The 21,247-nt window shown below is 38.9% G+C and overlaps 1 protein-coding gene across 1 annotated transcript in view; it reads right to left on the bottom strand.

Moving 5' to 3' along the window:
* Positions 1 to 21,247, bottom strand: part of DYNC2H1 (dynein cytoplasmic 2 heavy chain 1) — a 146,964-nt gene that overhangs the window by 27,850 nt on the left and 97,867 nt on the right. Inside the window, 6 exon segments of the mRNA XM_064583827.1 lie at positions 347 to 445; positions 6,881 to 6,990; positions 7,832 to 7,973; positions 15,409 to 15,535; positions 18,256 to 18,342; positions 20,331 to 20,452. Of these exon segments, the coding sequence (XP_064439897.1) occupies positions 347 to 445; positions 6,881 to 6,990; positions 7,832 to 7,973; positions 15,409 to 15,535; positions 18,256 to 18,342; positions 20,331 to 20,452 (687 nt within the window).

The following is a 21,247-nucleotide window of genomic DNA, read 5'->3' on the forward strand; positions in this document are numbered from 1 at the left end:
TACTTCTCTAGGATCCTATACTTACGTCTTCAATCATAATGTAGTATAAATGCTTATTTAATTGTCTCTCCAACCTACCGGGCCGGCATCACCACTAGGACAGGAAGTGTGACTACTTTACTCACTAGTGAATTCCCAGGGCTTAGATTAATGCCTAGCACACATGAGCAATCAAATAAATACTCTCATCCCTTTTGTAGTAAAGCTAAAAGTTACACTTCCTTCCACGGGTCCCATGCCAGGTAAGTCACAGGACCGAGTTTGTGCCCTCTGAATACAGACCCAGCATTGTGTCCACCCTACCATGCTAGTACCAGTTGGTATCTCAACTATAAGTCATACAAACCTGCTGGTTAATAACTTCCAAACGTGAGTCTTTCAAATGTGTCTTTAACCACTCTGTAGCTTGAGAAGAAGGGTCTATAAGGAATGGGCATACTTGACTCTAGTTCCAAAAAAGAAAAAAATTATAAGCTTCCATCAAATGGAAATAATTTCCTAAAAAAGATGAAATCAGGTACTCAGTGAGTTTTCTCTCAGGCTTTAGAGAACGTAAACACACAACCATACGGAGGGAGTAAAGGTGCAATTTTTAGCTGCACCCAGAAGCTACATCAATCCATTCCATAGCTATCAGAAGTTCATATTAGAAAATTAAATTCAACCACAGTAAAGTGAGAATAGTCCCCTTCGCTCCATGGTAACTCAGAGAACGTATATTAACACTACAGTGACCAAGAGCTCCAGTCCCAATCTGACACCATTCACACCTGTCTTCTGGCTTTTAAAAGACACAGTCAAATTATTCCAAACTTTATATACTCTTTGGCTGAATAAGCCATAAAGACCTTAGAAGAGAAGTATGAACTCATCATAAAAGCATTGTTCAAGTAATTATCAATGTAACTGTTTGTTTCAGACATTAATTCTTATAAAGCAGTATATAGTTAATATTATAAAAGGAGCACCCCAGGGGCGCCTGGGGGGCTCAGCTGGTGAAGTGTCTGCCTTCGGCTCAGGTCATGACCCCAGGGTCCTGGGATCGAGCCCCGCGTTGGGCTCCCTGCTCAGCAGGAAGCCTGCTTCTCCCTCTCCCACTCCCCCTGCTTGTTCCCTCTCTTGCTGTGTCTCTCTCTGTCAAATAGATAAAATCTTTTTTAAAAAAATAAAAAAATAAAAAAAAATAAAGATCTGGGTAATTATGACCAAATATGTACAATTAGATTTTCAAAGCAAAAATAACTTCAGGTTATTGAAAAAATAAAAAAATAAATTGTGGTTCACCTGTCAATTATCAATTGATTTTTTTAATTATAAAAAACGACAGATTTTAGGGGCGCCTGGGTGGCTCAGTCGTTAAGCGTCTGCCTTCGGCTCAGGTCATGATCCCGGGGTCCTGGGATCGAGCCCCGCATCGGGCTCCCTGCTCCGCGGGAAGCCTGCTTCTCCCTCTCCCACTCCCCCCGCTGTGTTCCCTCTCTCGCTGTGTCTCTCTCTGTCAAATAAATAAATAAAACCTTTTAAAAAATATTAGTTTTGGGGCACCTGGGTGGCTCTGTCAGTGAGTGTCTGCCTTCGGCTCAGGTCACGATCCCAGGGTCCCGGGATCGAGCCCCGCATCGGGCTCCATGCTCAGTGGGGAGTCTGCTTCTCCCTCTCCCTCTGCCCCTCCACCTTGCTCATGCTCTCTCTCTGTCTCTCTCTCTCAAATGAATAAATAAAAAAAAAAATCTAAAAAAAGGAGCACCCTAGAAAAGACATAGCTTGTAGATTAAGATCTAATGAACTAGGAACTAAATTCATTACAGGATACGCTGAAACAAACAGAGAGTTAGAAACCAGTGAAAATGCACTAAACACACAATGTCACTTAGCAGGTGAAAGGAAGCCAATTACAGAGATATCATTAACAAAAATATATGTAAATATATAACTAAATATATTTGGTAAATTTGAAAGTCTAATATTACAAGAATTGTTACCCAGTAAATCAGAATTAAATAATAACTGGCCTAATTTTTCTTAAATGTTCACACTTATTAGAAAAAATGTGATGTGGTTGTGCAACAGGGATAAGAAAACACACGAAGTCCAGGTGACGTGAAGACTTAGCCCCAAGGAGCATCTAATACGAGCACAGAGGCTATTTCAAGGACACACCAAGGAGGCAGATGGTGGGGGCCATCGGCCCTAGGGACAGAGAGCATTTTGTCAGCAACGTTGTTTAAAAGTCCCCACAAGCTGGTGGTAATAAAGAGTTGACTGACTGTAAACCAGCTTTATTACTGTTTTAAAATTCCCTCCAAACCACACACCCCCTTTTTGCTTGCACCTGGACGGACCGTTCACGCCCACCATAGCTCCCACAGTGGCACACTGCAGTAGGATCCTCAGCCAGCATCTCTTTCCAGCTATTTTCCCTTACCGTTCCATCATAAACAATAACAACAATAAAACATGCCTCTCCTACTAAATAAGGTGATAAGTAGCCTTGTACGTACTTCCTATGTACTACGCCTACGTTTGAGACCTAATTTTATGCTAGTATTCAGAAGCAAACATTTCACAAGACTACAAGACTTTGCCTAGCCACAAAAACAATTACTTTAAATTTTAAAAAAAGTTCTTACCCATGATTTCAAACCAATGATCTGATGCAGTTAAAAAAAAAAAAAAAAGACAATATATTTCAGTAGGACCAAAAATATGCTTTAGAATTTCCAAGAGTACTGACAAGTTTGATTTCATGTTATTTATACTCCTCCATAGAGATTTAGACAAAATCTCTGAGGTATATTTTAAGTCTGTGATCCATGATTAAATGTAGTTAAATTCTACATGTAACAAATTATAATAGATCCAAAAATATTGAGCTTTCATTCATTCATGAGTTCTTTCACCTACCATACACTGAACAACTACTCAGTAAGACAATATGAGGGATACAGAAATTAATGGCACATACGCTTACCCTCAACGGGTTCACACCCACGAAAGAAGCAAAAACTGACAATCTACAAAGAGCACGCAAGAGTCTATGAGTGGAACACAGGTGGAGTTAGGGGGAAGCCGCGAGAAAGCAGTTCAGGTCAAACCAAGTCAGGAAAGATAAATGGGACTTAGCCTGGAAAAGAAGTGGAAAAAGCACGTCAGGCAAAGACAAGAGCATGAAAGGCAGAGGGATAAAAAGCCCAGCACGATCCGGAAAACTAGCGGAGCTCGGCAAACCTGGAATGAAAAAGCACAGGCAAGAATGATTCAGAGGATACAGCAGGGGCAGTCAAGGTCCTTCAGCTCTTTTTAGGCCATGCTTAACAATGACACGCTCATACATCAAGCAACGGAAAGTCACTGGAAAATATCATCAACGGAGCATCGTGCCCAGGTTACTATGGTGGAAAGAGCGCTCCTACGGCAGTGAAGGCAGTGATGTTGGGGGCAAGGGGCCGACAGTGTGATACTGTATTCCTCCGGTGCCTCACTGCGCAGCCAAGACGAGTCCACTTGCATGGACGTGCTTGGAGCAGGATGAGCCCATGGCGCTCCCGAGACAGAGGCGTAACGAGATTTGTTGAGGAACCAGCTGCGCGTGAATGAGAGAGGCCCACGGGGACTTGCAAGTGTCCTGCTCACACTCCTAGGCCAGGACGGACGCCTCCACGGGGGGCGGTGAGAGAAGATTCCCACCGTAGAAAGCCACCTTGGCCCTCCCTGCACGCCCACCCCATGTCTCTGAAGGGACCACCAGTCCCCTAGCACTGCCCCAACGGACGAGCACATGACCCAAGCTAACTAATCAGAATCCTTTGGGGAAAGGACACCAACACTGTTGGGGGAGAGGGGTATGCAGACACAACTCTAGTCTTCGAGCAGGAGCTCCGACAGTAGTCGGCCTGGAGCCACCAATGGCCATCCGTAACACAGGGCGGACAGAACCTATCTGACAACGAACCTCTTAAGTTGGGTTGAGAAAACAACATCCTGGTGACATCATTTGAATCCTAGAGCTGATCTCAATGCTTTCAGCATCTTAATTATATTTAAAAGCACAAGTTCCTTTTTTTCTTCTTAAATGTACTATGCTTGGCCAGTAAAAAATCCTTGACTAAAAAAAAAAAATAAACAATGATTAATTTAGAGACGGACACAAGTGACTTCACCCTTCTGTGCTGCAACTTCCTTATCTATAAAAAGGGTAACACACGGACTAGACAGGGCTGATCTGAAAATTCAGTGAGTTAAGTGTTTAAGTGCTTTACCTGTATTAATTCTTAAATAGTAACATGTGTAAAACATAGTGTGACTACTTCAGTGTTACTATTATTTATTTGGGGTTTATCTGAAAAAAGAACTTTCCCTACGTGATTTACCTTTAAAATTTTGTGTTCTTTACATTAAGAGCCAATTAATTTGCATTTCCTCAACATACACTGAATGTCAGGAAGAAAAATAATCTCAGAAATTCTGTGTGGTTTAAAAAAAAATCTAACTTGACACTGAATTGTCTACAAACAATAAAAAACATTCAATACATGTCTTCACAAGAAAAAATCTGTGAAATTTAAACCAAGAAAAATTTATAATACTGTAAAATTTAAATTAATCACCTTTCCCATCTCCTTTTTGGATACTCTTCACTCACACCTTCCCCCTGGTTTCTAACAGCCTTATAGCTCTGCATTACCGCTGGGTCCCACCCACAATATTAGAAAGATCACAGAAATTATCACCCAGGCCAGGACACCTTTGACAGTAAAAGGAAAGCTAACAATAATCCCATCAGGACCACAGGTGTAAATCACAGGACAAGCAATCCAGGACACAGGGTCCCCAATGGCCACCTTCTTCCCCACCCATAAGGACATAGGTCACAGGAACCTCTTACTGATGCACTTAAACTAACTCCCGTTACAAGGTCATTGGTAGATTAGTTGACTATTTCCTCTTCCAGACAATACTTCACTTCAATAATTTAACACAAATATGAGAAGTTCAAGCATCTTTTAAGACAAACAAAGGAATAATTATGGACACAAAGGTTTTACTTAGGACCACTAAAGGAGACAGCAACTACAGACCTTGAATGTGGGAAAGGCTCCAGGGAGAGGGAGAACCTCTGGGAAACTCTAGCGGGGTTAATGAGATGAGCTACATCTCTCAATCAAAATTACATTTTACTCGTCATGCCTAGTCATTTTTTTCTCAGGGCAAACTTCCCAGAAACACAATTTGTATCTATTTAGAAATCTAATTTCACATACATCACTTGAGAAGGTTTTTATAGACGTGGGCTATCCAGTCACAGCCTTATGTTCAAGAGCTTACTCTAAATCTAGAATACTTGACAACTGAGAAAGAGGGTTAACTATAGTGGCAAATTCATCCCAACAAAATAACTAATTACCCTAACAAATCTTTCCATCTGTTTTTGTTTTGTCATATAAATGCATATAAATATCTACAATAAACATGGCAATATTAAATACAAAGTAAATCTAAGCTTATTAAAATTAATTTCAAAAACAATTTCATGAACTATATTCATCACGAAAGGTAATTCAGAACACAAAAGTAAACATTTTCAATTAGTATCATCAGGAAAAAAAAATACTGTGATAAATATGTTTTTTCTAAAGGCTCACCCCCCTGACTCCTTATGGAATAAAAAAAAGAATGATACTTAAACTGTGTGTTTTTTAGATCTGCGAATGATTGTTTTCTTGGATTGCTAAAAAAGGAAGACGAGGTGAGAATGAAACTTTGGGGAAAGAATAACAAATAGGATAAAAAGCCATACTTTTTTATATAATGTAATGAACTTATTTACCTACACATTTAGAGTTCCAGATTTGTGATTCTACTGTGAAAAATGATGGAAAATGTTTTAAAAGAGAACAAGCCAAATCAAGTTTTTAAGCAGTCAAGGCTGCTTGATCTTTGGTCAGCAGCTCCTCACTGGGGATGCAGCAATGTAATGAGCCAAAGCATGTCAGCCGACTGGTAAGCCTAATCAAAGGAACCCATTTACCCAGGAATGCAGGGCCCACAATACAAATCTTGTCGTACTATGGCTCGTGTTACCTAAAAAGGAGCATTCAACATTCATGCTTCTGTTGGAGCTGTGGAGTCACCGAAGGAGGAGGCGGTGTGCGGGCAGAGAAAGGGGCTGCAGGGAGCAAAGAGGAAACTGGTGTACGGAGTGCAAGCCACTGAGGCAGAACCAACAGGAAAACCCTATCAGCACAGGGAAGAACCACCTTCCCATTATCTGTTACATCCACAACAGTTCACCAAGCTAAAGGTAAAAATCATACTTCACTAGAAGAATTATCATGGTTTGTATACCCGAGTCGCAATTTGATTTTCATATTCATCACTGCTAACATGGCTGTAAGAGTTTCACATTTAAACAATGACTTTGGAGAAATATACATTATGGGAAAGAAAAATTTTCAAAAAAATGCATATCGTTATCCCTAACCTACAAACCAAAACTTATCTTCACTTTGTAGAACTTCGTTTTGTAAAAAAAAAAAAAAAAATGGTGAAATCATATACTGTAGATTCAGTAACTATATAACCAGGTAAATCAGGTACCACTAAAATATCTCCATTACTATTAGGGAGTTCAATTTAGAATTTTTTTGTCATCAAAATAATGTCACTTTAGTTTATACTTTTATATTAAGGTAAAAAATAAATTATACTGAAAACTGTAGATTCACCAACTGAATCACAAATGGATTTTCGTTCCCAAAATATCTTCACTTTCATGTAATGAAAAGAGTAACTGTGAAAGCCTAAGAATTTGAAAAAGGTGCTTCCTGGGACAAGCTTCCACAAGAATACTTCCAATAAGAAATTAAAACTGATTAATTACCTGCAAGATAACAAGAGCATTTTCTATGGAAAGGTCATCGGATGGTAGGCCTTCACTTTTCCAAATTAACTGCTCACTTTCAGTACAAAGAAATCTCCTTAGATCAAATTCTGAAAAGTTTAAGATAATTAATATTTCACTACAGTGATTGTGCACTTGACAAAGGGAAGGGAACAAAACTATTTAAAATATACTCAAACAACAGTCCCATGACCATTCTTAATATTCAATCCGTTCTTCCCACTTTAGCACGAGAAGAGAGAGAAAAGTTTAAAAAATAAAAAGTGCAAAGGAATGGAACTCAGTGAAATTATATTTCTTGTATATTTAATACATATTTCACAACTATAATAACTTGAGAAAACCACAAAATTCACAAGGAATTTTGGAGTTCTTACATCTTATTTTATGATATAAAATTACTGTAAAAATCAATGTATTAAAATATTTAACTGCGGGCGCCTGGGTGGCTCAGTTGGTTAAGCGACTGCCTTCGGCTCAGGTCATGATCCTGGAGTCCCGGGATCGAGTCCCGCATCGGGCTCCTTGCTCGGCAGGGAGTCTGCTTTGCCCTCTGACCCTATCCCCTCTCATGTGTTCTCTCTCTCTCATTCTCTCTCTCTCAAATAAATAAAATCTTTAAAAAAATAAATAAAATCTTTAAAAAAATAAATAAAAGTTTCAAAACCAAAAAAAAAAAATATTTAAGTGCATTCATCCATTATCAAAAATACTCCGTGGTCTCAGTTTCATAGAGTGATTTTAGGAATAGAAGAATCATTGCAACAAACAATTCAGAGAACAATTACAGAATTGAGCAAATCTAAAGTAGATTTGGTTTCTTTTAGCTTACAGAAAATTTTTCTCATTTAGAAAAAGTAAAATGGCAAAAATTAAAAGATGCATTTTTAGGATATTGAAATTTCAAAATGTGAATGACTAAATACAAACTTTCAAGACAAGCTGATTTGGTCCATTCTTCCAAACAGGTTTTTCTCAGACCTTCAGGAGCAGCAGAAAGATACGTAATAAATGCAGCAGCTAGCTGAGCTCTCTTAGGAAGAGTAGCTAATTCCTCTGTTATCTCTGCAACCTGGACAAGAAGAGAGAAAGCAGGTGAGGGAGTAGGGTATAGATATGTTCTAAAATGTGAAAAACATGACAGCTTCATAAACTAGAGTTTTGACTGTAGAAAGAAAATCATGTATTGGTTTAAAGTAATAAGCCTTGTCCTGAATACAATTGTGAAAATGTAAAAATATCAACAAGATCTCTCAGACCCTGCTGAAATTTTTAAAAATGTGTGCAATACCACTATTATTTGTAAAGATGAACATATTTTGTCATTGAAATTAAATGTATGAAATGTATGAATGTATAAAAATGTATGAAATACCGCTATTATTTGTAAAGATGAACATATTTTGTCATTAAACATTCCTAATGAAGCAGAACTTTTATCCCAATTATAGTTAAATACTACCAATTAGCATCACTTTGTAAACTACCATTAAGTACAGAGAGTATGAGCAAAGGTACAAAACAAAATTGTAAGGAAGCATGGAGACTCATTAGTTAAAAGCATAGTGTGGCTGCAGAAAGAGAAGCAACACAGGAGTAATGAAAAGAGAGAGGCAGAGACAATGGGCAGGAAACGCTGTGAATGGTTTTCCCTGCACACAAAGGAGCTTTTGTTGTAAGCTGCAGTGGTAATGAACCACTCAAAGTGTTTAAACAAGACAGGGAGGGATGTAATGAGACTGGGTTTAGAAAGATTATTCAGCTGACAAATGAGGAATGGACCAATTTAAGGGTCAGATAGGATGGAAACAAGTCAGGAGAATTTAGGCAAAAAAATAAAATAAAATAATTGGCATTAAAGACAGAAGACAAATATGAGGGCTATTTGCAAATGGATATGACAAGTAAATAAGGAAATCTGAATAGACAGGTTATTAGTAGTGAAACCCAATCAGCAATCAAAAAACTCGCAATAAACAAAAGTCAAGGACTGTATGGCCTCACAGGTAAATCCTACCAAATAATATAAAGAAGAGTTATTACCTATTCTTTTCATATTACACTAAGTGAAATAAGTCAGTAACAGAAATACCGTATGATTTCACTTACCTGAAGCATCTAAAAAACAAAATGAATGAGTAAACAAACAAAAAGCAGAATCAGACCCATAAAAACCGAGAACAAACTGATGGTTTAGGGGATGGACAGAATGTGTAAAGGGGAGGAGACATAGGCTTCCAGTTGTGGAAGGAGTAAGTCACAGGAATAAAGGGCACCGCTCACTTTGGTGAGCACAGTGTAACATACAGACTATGTTGTACACCTGAAACTAATGTAAAATGGTGGGTCAACTGTACTCAAATAAAAAAAAACATTTTTAAAGAAAAAACAAACAAAAATACCTGCTCGTCTCAAAGTATTCCAAAAAAATAGAAGAGGAAGAAAAACATCTAAATTCATTCTATGAGGTCAGCACTACAGCACTACCCTGGCACCAAAGCCAGACAAAAACACTACAAAAAAAAACTAAAGGCCAATATTTTTGATGAACAAAGATGTAAAAGTTCTCAACAAAATATTACCAAATCAAATTTGACAGTATATTAAAAAAAAAAACACCACAATCAAATGGGATTTACTCCAGGAATGCAAGAGTGCCTCAATATTTGAAAATCAAAGTACTACATCACATTAATAAGAAGGGTAAGAGCTCTATGATTATCTCAAGAGATATGGAAAAACCATTTGACAAAATACAACACCCATTCATAATAAAAACTCTCAACAAAGTGGGTTTAGAGAGAACATACCTCAACATAATTAAAGTCATATATGAACAGCACACAGCTAACGTCATACGCAATGCTGATATAAAAGCTTTTCATCCAGGATTAGGAATGCCCACTTCCACCCATTTTATTCAACATAGTATTGGAAGTCCTAGCCACAGCAATGAGACAAGAAAAAAATACGAAAGGCATCCAAGATGCTAAGAAGTAAACTGTCACTATTTGCAGATAACTTGATACTATACATAGAAAACCCTAAAGGCCCCCCCAAAAAACTATTAGATCTGATAAATGAATTCAATAATGTTGCAGGATACAAAATTAATATACAGAAATCTGTTGCATTTCTATATATTAATAATGAAGTAGCAGAAAGAGAAATTAAGAAAACAATCCCATTTACAATTATACTAAAAAAAAAAATATCTAGGAATAAATTTAACCTGGGAAGTGAAAGACCTGTACTCTGAAAACTGTAAGACACTGATGAAAGAAACTGAAAGCAATACAAACAAATGAAAAGATACACCATACTCATGAACTGGAAGAATTAGTATCATTAAAATGTCTATACTACCCAAAGCAATCTACACATTCAGTGCAATCCATCAAAATACCAAGAGCATCTTTCACCGAACTAGAACAAATAATCCTAAAATTTCTAGGGACCCACAAAAGACCTTCAATAGCCAAAACAATCTTGCGGGGGTGGGGGGAACTAGAGCTATCACAATCCCAGATTTTGTTGTACACCATTAAGTTATAGTAATCAAAACAGTATGGTAGTGGTACAATAATACATCAGTGGAATAGAAGACAGAGCCCAGAAACCCACATCTATATCATCAATTAATTTATGACAAAGGAAGCAAGAATATACAACTGGAAAAAGTCCCTTCAAGAAATGGTGTTGGCAAAGCTGGAGAGCTACATGCAAAAGAATGAAACTTGACCGCTTTCTAATGCTATATACAAAAACAAACTCAAAGCACATTTAAGATCTAAAAGCATAAAACTCCTAGAAGAAAATAGGTACTAATCACTCAGATGTCGCCCACAGCAACATTTTTCTAGATATTTTTCCTCAGGTGAGGGAAACAAAAGCAAAAATAAACTAATGGGTCTACATCAAACTAAACTGCTTTTACACAGCAAAGGAAACTATCAACAAAACAAAAAGGCAAACTACTGAATGGGAGAAGATATTTACAAATGATGTATCCAGTACAGGGTTAGTAAGCAAAATACCTAAAGAATTCATACAACTCAACACTAAAAACCCCCAATAATCCAATTTAAAAATGGGCAGATGACCTGAACAGACATTTTTCCAAAGAAGACACGCAGATGGCCAACAAACACATGAAAAGATACTCAACATCACTCATCATCAGGGAAATACAAATCAAAAGCACATGAGACCTAACCTCACATCACTTAGAATGACTAACATCAAAAAGACGAGAAATAACATGATGCTATAAAGAAAAGGGAACCCTCATGCACTGCTGGTAGGAATGTGAATTGGTGCAGAGACTATGGAGAACATTACAGAGGTTCTTCAAAAAATTAAAAAGAGAAATCCCATACAATCTAGTAATCCCACTCCTGGTATTTACCCAAAGAAAATGAAAACACTAATTCAAAAGATAAATGCATCCCTATGCTCACTGCAGTATTTACAGTAGCTAAGATATGTAAGCAACCCAAGTGTCCATCAATAGATGGATAAAGAAGATGAAAGGATAAAGAAGCAATCAAAGACGGCAATGGAGTACGAGGACCTCAGGCTCACCTCATCCCTCGAACTCAGCTGGATAACTATCAAATCATCCTAAATACCCCAGAAGTCACCCTGAAGACTGACAGAACACACTCCACAACTAAAGGGAAAGAAGAAGCCACATCGAAGAAGGTACGAAGTGTGGAGATGTGGTCTGGGGGAGAAAGGGATTGCAGGGGCTGCAGAGGGGAGGGAGCCCTGGTTGCAAAGAAGCGGGAGAGACAGGGGCACACCGGGGAACGCACAAGGAGAACGCTTCCCCAAAGCCACAGTCTGGGAAAACGACAGGGGCTGAATTTCTTGAGTTCTTGCAACCAGCCAAGATTAAAGCCTGGAGTTTTCAAGGTCAGCGGGCTTGCCTGGGCTAGAGCCTGGAGGGCACTGCCCTACCGCTGGAGAGGAGGCAGGCAAACAACCCAGAGGCGGACAGTGTGGAAACAGTGATCTGGAAAACCTGAAAACGCCTGGGGCACATGGGGGGAGATTATTCGCTCTTCTTGGAGAGGCAGCGTTCACAGAGCCGCCTCTCTGGGAACAAAGGAGCCCGCTGGCCCCACTCCCCTCCCCGCCCCTCAGCATAAACACGGAGCCACCTGCAGTAAACAGCGCAGCGCCCACACTGGCTGCCTAACCTGCTTACACCAGGTCCCACACCCCTGCGCTCTGCCGGGAAGGTCCTCCTCCGGCAGGCTTGCTCAGGCCCAGAGCAGCAGGCCCCTCCCCAGAAGACAAACGGAAACCTCTGCCCACACCACGTCTCCCAACCAGGGAGTTCTGCAAGGCCTCAGTTCTGGTGGAGTTGGTGTCAGGTCTCATTTCACAAGCAGAACAGTGCACACCTCATTAAAACTCGCCACATTCAGGCCAGGGACCAAACACTGTCCACAGAGGGCAAGGAGAGCCCCTGCAGAAGGGGCTCGAAGGACAGAGTGCCAAACCACAGCAGCAGAGTGCATGCAGCACACATCTGAGACACTCCCTGAAGCACCAGGCCCTGGGCACTGCAGACCTCTTCTTCATACTCTCAGGATGGGTCATATAACAGGCTTTTCTAACACAGAGAGAAGGAAGAGACACAGGCAAGATGCCAAGACAGAGGAATTTCTCCCAAATCAAAGAAAAGGACAAAGCCACAGGCAAAGATCTAAGCCAAACTGATATAAGTAACATGCCTGATGGAGAATTTAAAGCAACGATTGTGAGGATACTCGCTGGGCTTGAGAAATGAATGGAAGACTTCAGGGAGGCCCTTACCACAGAGATAAGAGAATAAAACAGAATCAGTCAGAGATGAAGAATGCACTAACTGATCATGGAAACAGGACTGATGCAAAGAACGGCAGGCTAGAAGAAGCAGAGGAACGAATTAGTGATCCAGAAGACAAAGTAATGGAACATAATGACAATGAACAAAAGAGAAAGAAGAATTATGGAACGTGAGAACACACTTGGAGAACTCAGCGACTCCATCAAACATCATAACGTTGGTATGACAGGAGTCCCAGGAGAAGAAGAGGAAAGGGGGCAGAAGGTTTATGTAAGGAAATAATAGCAGAAAACTTCCCTAATCTGGGGAAGGAAATGGACATCCAGATCCAGAAGGCACAGAGAATTCCCATCAAAATCAACAAAAGCAGGCCAACACCAAGACATACTGTAGGAAAATTTGCAAACCACAGTGACAAAGAGTCTTAAAAGCAACAAGACAAAAGAAGTCCTTAACTTACAAGGGAAGACCCATAAGACTAGCTGCAGATCTCCCCAGGGACACTTGGCGGGCCAGAAGGGAGTGGCATGATGTATTATTCAACGTGCTGAATGGGAAAAATCTGCAGCCAAGAATACTCTACCCAGCAAGGCTGTCATTCAGAATAGAAGGAGAGATGAAGTTTCCCAAACAAATAAAACTAAAGGAGTTCATGACCACTAAATCAGCCCTACAAGAAATATTAAAAGGGACTCTGTGAGTGGAAAGGAGAGACCAAAAGTAACAAAGACAAAGGATCAGAGAAAATCTCCAGAAACAAGGACAAAACAAGTAATAAAACTGCAGTAAATACATATCTGTAAATAATTATTTTGAATGTAAATGGACTAAACACTCTAATCAAAAGACACAGGGTATCAGAATGGATAAAAAAGTAAGACCCATCTATGTGCTGCCTATAAGGGACTCATTTTAGAACTAAAGACACCAGCAGACTGAAAGTGAGGGGATGGAGAACCACCTCTCATGCTAATGGACATCAAAACAAAGTCAGACTGGCAATACTTACATCAGACAAACCAGACTTCTTTGTTCTTGTATTGTTTTTGTCCTGCTTTGGTATCGGAGTAATATGGCCTCATGGAATGATTTTGAATGTGTTCCCTCTATTCCATTATTTGTAAGATTTTGATAGAGACTGACATTACTTCTTTTATATGTTTGGTAGAATTCACCAATGTAACCATGTGGTCTTGGGATTTTCTGTGCTAAGAGATTTCCAATTCCTAACTCACCTTTCATTCTTCTTATTGGTCTAAGAAAATTTCCTATTTCTTGGATTCACAATTCATGATTCAATCATGGTAATTTGTGCATTTCCTAAGTTATCTGATTTGTTGGTATATAATTGTTTTTAGTAATCTGTTATCACACTACGTATTTCTGTGGTTATCTGTTGTACCGTTTTCTCTCGCATTTCTCATTTTGACTTTCAGTCTTCTTTTTCTTAATGTAGTTAAAGCACTGCCAATTTTGTTTATTTTTTTGGAAAAACTGGTCATTACTTCCAACGTTATATTATTGTTTATTTTGGTCACTATTTCATTATTTCTGATTTTTCTTTGTTATTTCTTCCCTGTACTAATTTCAGCTAAGTTTTTTCTTTTTCTAGTTCCTTGTGATTGTATAATGTTAAGTTTTTTATTTGGAATTTTTTTCTTCATACAAGCATTTACAGCGTAAATTTCACTCTAACATATGCTTTTGCTGTATCCCACAGGTTTTGCTTTGAGATATATTTTGATTTGCTGTTTGATTTCTTATTTGGCCTACTGCTTGTGCAGTAGTATGCTGTTTAATATTTATATATTAAATATTTAATATTTACATTGTAGATTTTCCAGCTCTTTTTTTATTGTTGATCTTTAGTTTCATACCATTGTGGTTGGAAGATATACCTGGTATAATTTCAGTCTTCTTAAATTTGTAATATTTGTTATGTCTCTTTTTATGTGATTTAACCAGGGGATTCTTCTGTGTATTCTATTTTTCTTGGATGGAATGTTTTTTATAGATCTTTTAGAACAATGTATTCTGAAGTATGCTTTAAGTAAAAAATGTTCTTGGTGAAAGCATATCAGAGGAGATGGGCTCCTGGGTGGCTCAGTCAGTGAAGCGCCTGCCTTCAGCTCAGGTCATGATCCCAGGGTCCTGGGATCGAGTCCTGCATCGGGCTCCCGGCTCCACAGGGAGCCTGCCTCTCTCTCTGGTGGGGGGAAGGAGGGGGGAGTCGAACTAGTTCAAGAAAAACCCACCCACCAACCAAAACAAAACAAAACAAGAGACAGCACTTTAACAAAGTCAACATAACAGTATTTCTAGAAGGAGTAAGCAGCCAACAGTGTCAAATCCTAAGCTGGTGGTCCCAGAAGGCCTAGTCCAGTGGGATTTCCCTTGAGTCATTTCCGTTCCTGCTGGCCCCCTGGTAACCTACACAACTACGGGAGGAACAGGCTGCACTCAGATGCACACATACAGAAACATTCTGCTTGAAGATGAACTCACATCATGGCCCCGTACGTCTACATCACTGACCCTCAGCCAGCTCAAAGTGCACGGCTACTGCCCTCCTGTCTTCTTTTTCTAACACATACAGTACACTGCTGATTTTCTGTGTTTTAAAGGAAGCCTCTCTCTGACGGCCGTGCCCCCGCTGCCCCCAGCCAACCTGTGCATTCCAGCGCTTGTGCTCTCTATTGAGCTGACTGATCAGGACCTCCGCGGCTTGGATTGTCTCCTGCGCTCTGCTCACTTCAGCTTCCAGTTTGGTGGCTTCTGACGTCCTGCTCTGGAATCTGTGAAAACGTTAACATCAATTAAAGGCAAAGGGATTTAAGAGAGATGACTGAAGGAGCCTTAGTAAGTGAGCTTTTCTCTACGTTAATGGTAATACTGATAATATTTGCGTTCAGGATAGCACGAACGCAGCAGACACAGCAGGGTGCAGATGTGAAAGGCAGGGCTGCTCGAGCACAAACTCCTCCCTGTGATGTTCAGGGCCCTGTGGGAGGGTCGACCCCCCCCGCCCCCGCCGCCTCCTCAGTTTTCCCTCATTCGAGCCTCCCATGTCAACCTCTGAAGGATAAACACGCTATCCTCTTCTGGATATCCTGCTTCTTCAGGACGTCCCACATGCCTGGAATACCTTCCAGCCCCTTTCTTACCCCACCCCCCAGCACTCTAACTCCTTCAAATATCTACCTATCAAAAATCTAAAGAAAATTTTAAAACTCACTTCAAATATCCAACCCATTACATATATTCTTTCCCTATGTGCCCACTTGCCCAAGTTTATAACCATCCTTTTAAATTATTTTCCTTAAAAAATACTTGTACAAATTATTTTATTAAATAAAATAGTAATATTCCAGCTGATTACCTAGTCCTCCAATAAATACATAAGTACTTATAAAATGCCCAGGATTGTGCTAAGCATCAAAAACAAAACAATAAACAGCAACAAAAAATCATGTCACGTAATCCTCAGAACAACAGCTCAAAATAAGTGTTATGATTCTCACGTTCCAAACAGATTTTCTTACAGGTTTCACCAGTAAGTAGAGGATCTAAAATCCACCCACGTATGGGTGCATCTGACACTATGTTCCATGCAATTTACAGTGCATCTTATTGCCTCTCTAAGCGCTCAATTCCTTCTCCTACACATGGGAGTAGAACTCAGTTTTCCAGTATGGTAGCCACGAGCCACAAGTGGCGATTTAAATTTAAATTAACTAAAAGTAAACAAAATCTGAAATTCAATTCCTCAGTTACATTACCCACATTTCAAGGGCTGGTGGCCACCACACTGGATGGTGCAGACTACAGAACTCCCATCGTGTCATCAGCTCCGCTCGAGACCTGGAAGTAGAGACCACACCTACTCACCTCAGCAACTCATACTACGTACATGGTTCTGCCGTAAGTATTTGCTGAATCAAGCTAACTTGAATGTTTCTGTATAAATTATACTAAAATGGCAAATGTCTCAAATCTGTCAAGTTAGAATTTAAATATTGATAGATCATATTTATTTTTCAACTACTTTTTTCTTTGTACATATATAAGAAAATAAGATTGTCACTCACAATCTAGGGTCAATTAAACCTTAATTAAGAATCAAGTAAATGGCTATTAACCGGCATTGATTCATTCTTGATAATCACTCTAAACTGGAAAATGCCATTCTGTTTTACTTAAAATTCAAAGTTAATTCTGAAGGTTTTTTTAAACAATATTGACAGTATGGCATAGTGATTAAGAACAGGAACTTTATAGAGTGAGACAAATCTACGATCTAGTGCTAGCTTTGTCAGTTACTAACTGTTCAACGTAGGAAAATAAACCTTCCTAATGTGCAGGATGAAAATACCCACCTCTCTGGGTTTACGTGAAGTACTAAAAATGACACGTATGTGAAGTGCCCAGCACAACAGATCACACGTGTACTACCATATGTGAACCACCCAATAAATACCAAACACTTGGCTGAACAGTAAGCACCAATTCTCAGCATAGGACACTGAAAGGAATAAATACTTTCCTCACGCTTCTCTAATTATATCTAGAAGAAAATGATGAAGTTTCTTTCTTGTATCTATAACATACAAAAAAATTCAGAAATATTGAAATGACTGGATTTATGGGTTTGAGGCATTTTTTTTCTCTATAAGTAAATATGTGTAAATATAAACAAGATCATTATTTCCTGTATGGGGAAAAAAATAATAGTTTTCAGTCTGATCAATTTATTTCTTGGTACAGTAATTTATATTTCTTCCATAAAAAAAAGATGGAAAACGGAACACACCACTTGAAAAAAAGTATGTATTTAGAAAAGTTGGAGTCTTACAAAACTAGAAGCAAATGATAACATAGCACAGTGTTTAATCACATATGCTCTAGCTTTCCAATTTTCACGATTTTTAAAGGGACATGGTCCCACATTTGCTATGATTCCCACACCAGTATTTTCCACCCTATACTCTACAGCAATCACATGAAGCCAGAGGTTAAGGAAAGGTTTTATGATTAATAATATTCATAAATGGTCCTGAAATTTAAGTACGATATTGCGTAAAGGAGTATGTTTTTAAACATTCAAAGTACAAAACTAAAAGGACACAATAGTCTTAATGTGATCCTGCGCCTCAGGCAGATTACAGAACAGGTCACGTGAAGCAAGTCTGGATAACACGGAAATGCAGACGCCAAATGTAAGGACCTTGGGCATGAACCTACTACATTCTCTCCCTCTTGCGCGAGTCTCCCGTGGCTCAGGAGTAGACACAGGGACAGCTCCACAAGGGAGACTTCAACTGTGTTTGTTCCTACCAAAATCACTGTTTAAAAAAGGAATACCTTCTATATTATTTCATATGCTTCCCTATTTTAGAGTGATAAATCACTAAAGAAAGTGAAAATAATGATTATAAGATTTCCAAAACTGAAACCTTAGTTTTCAAATATCCAAAATACATTTTTTTTTTCAAAATACATTTTAAACTTAACTTACTTCTCTTTGAGTTCTGATACTTTCTGGCCAACAGAATTTAGAAGCTCCTCTAGTTTCCTTTTTCTGTCTTCAGTTTTCTTCAAATTTCTAAAATATAATTCCATTTTATAAAAGTCATTCTATTTTACATATCAACAACAGCAGAAACAAGCCCTTCTATCCCTTCTAAAGCCCTACCAAATGAAACCAAGGGAATTAAAAAAAAAAAAGATATTCATGCACAAAGATAAAGAGAATGAAAGAGAAAAGGACTGCACTGGAGTGACTTTAATAAAATTTTGAAAGGTGGTAAGTGACATAATGGAATGCAAAATGCCAAAAGTTGAGGGGCTGCAGGAAGAAAAGTCAAAGAATTCCCAATGCTCAGGAACTGAGGACAACAGGTCCTCTGAAGATAACAGAGCTGAATACAGAAAGTTTTCCAATAGTTGATATAATCAATCCATCAACCTCAGATTCCCTCCCACACTGAGAATGGACTATCCTCTTAACACATCCCTGAAGGTCAAGCTTAGAACCCTCACCCACCCCCACCCATACCCTAGGCAGAAAGTAGGAAGATTCTTCTAGAGAAGACTAGACTTACCTCCTCCCTGCAAAATTACCCACAACATCTGAGAGACTGCCGTCAAATGACCATCTCCCACTGCTGCGAATCTGTGCTTTGCACAAACTGACTAAAGGATCTGTCAAAACACAGACTCCAAGGCCTCACACCCTGGCACTCCCAGCATCTCTGACTCAGTAAGCGTGGACAGAGCTCAAAAATGGGGGCTCTTCCCAAGTTCCCAGGGGACGCTGATGCTGCTAGCTTGGGGATCCCACTTCGAGAACTACTGCAATAGAATAAGGCCTTCAAAATTGTGAGATTTAAACTACTTCTCACCTAGTACTGTAAACCCAGGTAATTTTAGACGGGCAAGATGTCAAAATATTTTTCATCCTATATACCCTTTCTAATGTGGAGGATGTGTTCTAGAAAAATGAAGGACTAAACTAAGAAAGAGAAGGACCCGAAACAAAAGAATACAATCAGAAAAAAAAAAAAAAAAAAAAAAAGAATACAATCAGAAAAGAGAAAGAGATGAAGATAGTCGCTGGAACCGTGGTGAAGAGAAGCCTGAAGAGAATAGCTGTTAGCAGCAGGCCTGGGGAAGACGGACCCACATTAGAACAGGAGGACAAAAGGCTCTAGGAGGGATAATAGTAAGAAAGAATACATAAAACACAGAGATTCTGAATATGGTTTAGGGTCTGTTTTAAGGCTGTGGATAAATATGTGATATGTCAACAGAAAAAAAATAATCAATTTTAAAAATGAGGAAATTATTAAGAAAAAACAAAAAGATGTACAAGAAAGGAAATATACCCATAAGATACGGTATGTCTCAACTGTGGAAAATACTTATATACTCAAAATAATATAAACATTTAATATTATTCATTACAAAAATATGTGACAAATTAACACAAAAATTTCACATAAGTATATTGAGAAAAAGAAGTATAGGCAGCTAACAGTCTCCTTGTCCAGGGTAAGAAGAGATGAGGTCACACACAGATCAATCGAGAACATAACATGCCTCTCCTGCGCATAGAACCAATGCTGACTTAGGAACAACCACCAACTAAAAGTAAATGTTAAACTGTCCCCCTACCTGCCCAGACCATGTGTTATAAAATATATACAACACATTTCCTAGAACTCAGAAGGAGAAAACAAATTTAAAAGCCCTAACTTTCCAAAACCTACTTTTTTGTACCTTAATATTACTCATTCACAAAATTTAACTCTTTGTAAAAGAACTTCTACCAATTTATCCTTCCAACAACATAATAATGGTAGGGGGGAAAAAATGAGTTGGTTCTGCTCTCCAACTTCTTTTAACTGCATTTTCTTTTGATCTGTTTAATTTAATTTTATTTAACTGACTCATGTTATATGTTTTAATGCTGTCAGATGCCTTTTTAGGTATAAACAAGAAATATAACCTAGATAAACCCCAATAACTAAGTTATTAAATTGGTGCAAATAAACAAAGGTTAGACTTCTTTATATTCAGTATCTCACTCACGATTCTAATCCCGCTTGCTCAGTTTCCAGAGGCTGAATGCGCTCCAGGACGTGGGAGTACTGGACGTTTGCTCTGACCCACGCAGCCAGAGGGGCGGCCGCCGTGCTGGCCCGCTTCGCATTCTGAAACATCCATCTCAAGTTAGCCAGCACCCTAACTTCATTTCAAACAAAAGCAAAGGTAATCCTGGTCTATTTTGCTTAAGCATTTAATAATTTATCCCCCCAAATGAAGTTTTTGGTTGACAGTTAAATAACAATAATGTGAATTGTTATTTTCATTAAGATAACCTTGAACTTTTGCTTCCAAATAAATATTTGGAAGCACATAAATATTTAATAAAATGATATTTTATTGACCTAAACACTCCATCAGCTACATTTATAATGAATATGTGTCTGTCCACAATGATGTTCAGGCATCAGTTCTTCTCTTCTGTCCATGGGACACATCCTTATTGGATAAAAGCAACCCTGAAACCATGTTACCAACATCAGAGATGATGCACAAAACATTTTGTATAAGAGATCTAAAAAAAATCCCAGCATCATGGAATTTAAACTGTTCACTGAAATGAGATACAAGTGTCCTCAGGCAAGTATCTGTTATTATATGACAAATATGCAGGAAGGAAGAAAGGCAGACCAGGCAGGCGGGAAGTTCAGAAATGACAGACTGATACTAAGATGCAAACATGTTGCACGTACGACACTGACTGTGCTCTCCAGACCCACCTTGATTCCCGCCCACCTGTCTGCCGCTCGAGGCTTCTGACACACAAGCCCTACGGCCCACTATTATCGTTTACTCTTAGTCTTTAGGCAGTGTAAATAATCGACAATGAAAAGCCATCACGTTTTAACAAGCAGAATATTACAGAGCATGGGAAGGGGACTGATGGCGTAGCTGTTAAAAAT

This window comes from Mirounga angustirostris, unplaced genomic scaffold (genome assembly GCF_029215605.1).
Source record: "Mirounga angustirostris isolate CCGP_5_RB_7025 unplaced genomic scaffold, mMirAng1.0.hap1 SCAF_32, whole genome shotgun sequence".
Taxonomy (NCBI): Eukaryota; Metazoa; Chordata; class Mammalia; order Carnivora; family Phocidae; genus Mirounga; species Mirounga angustirostris.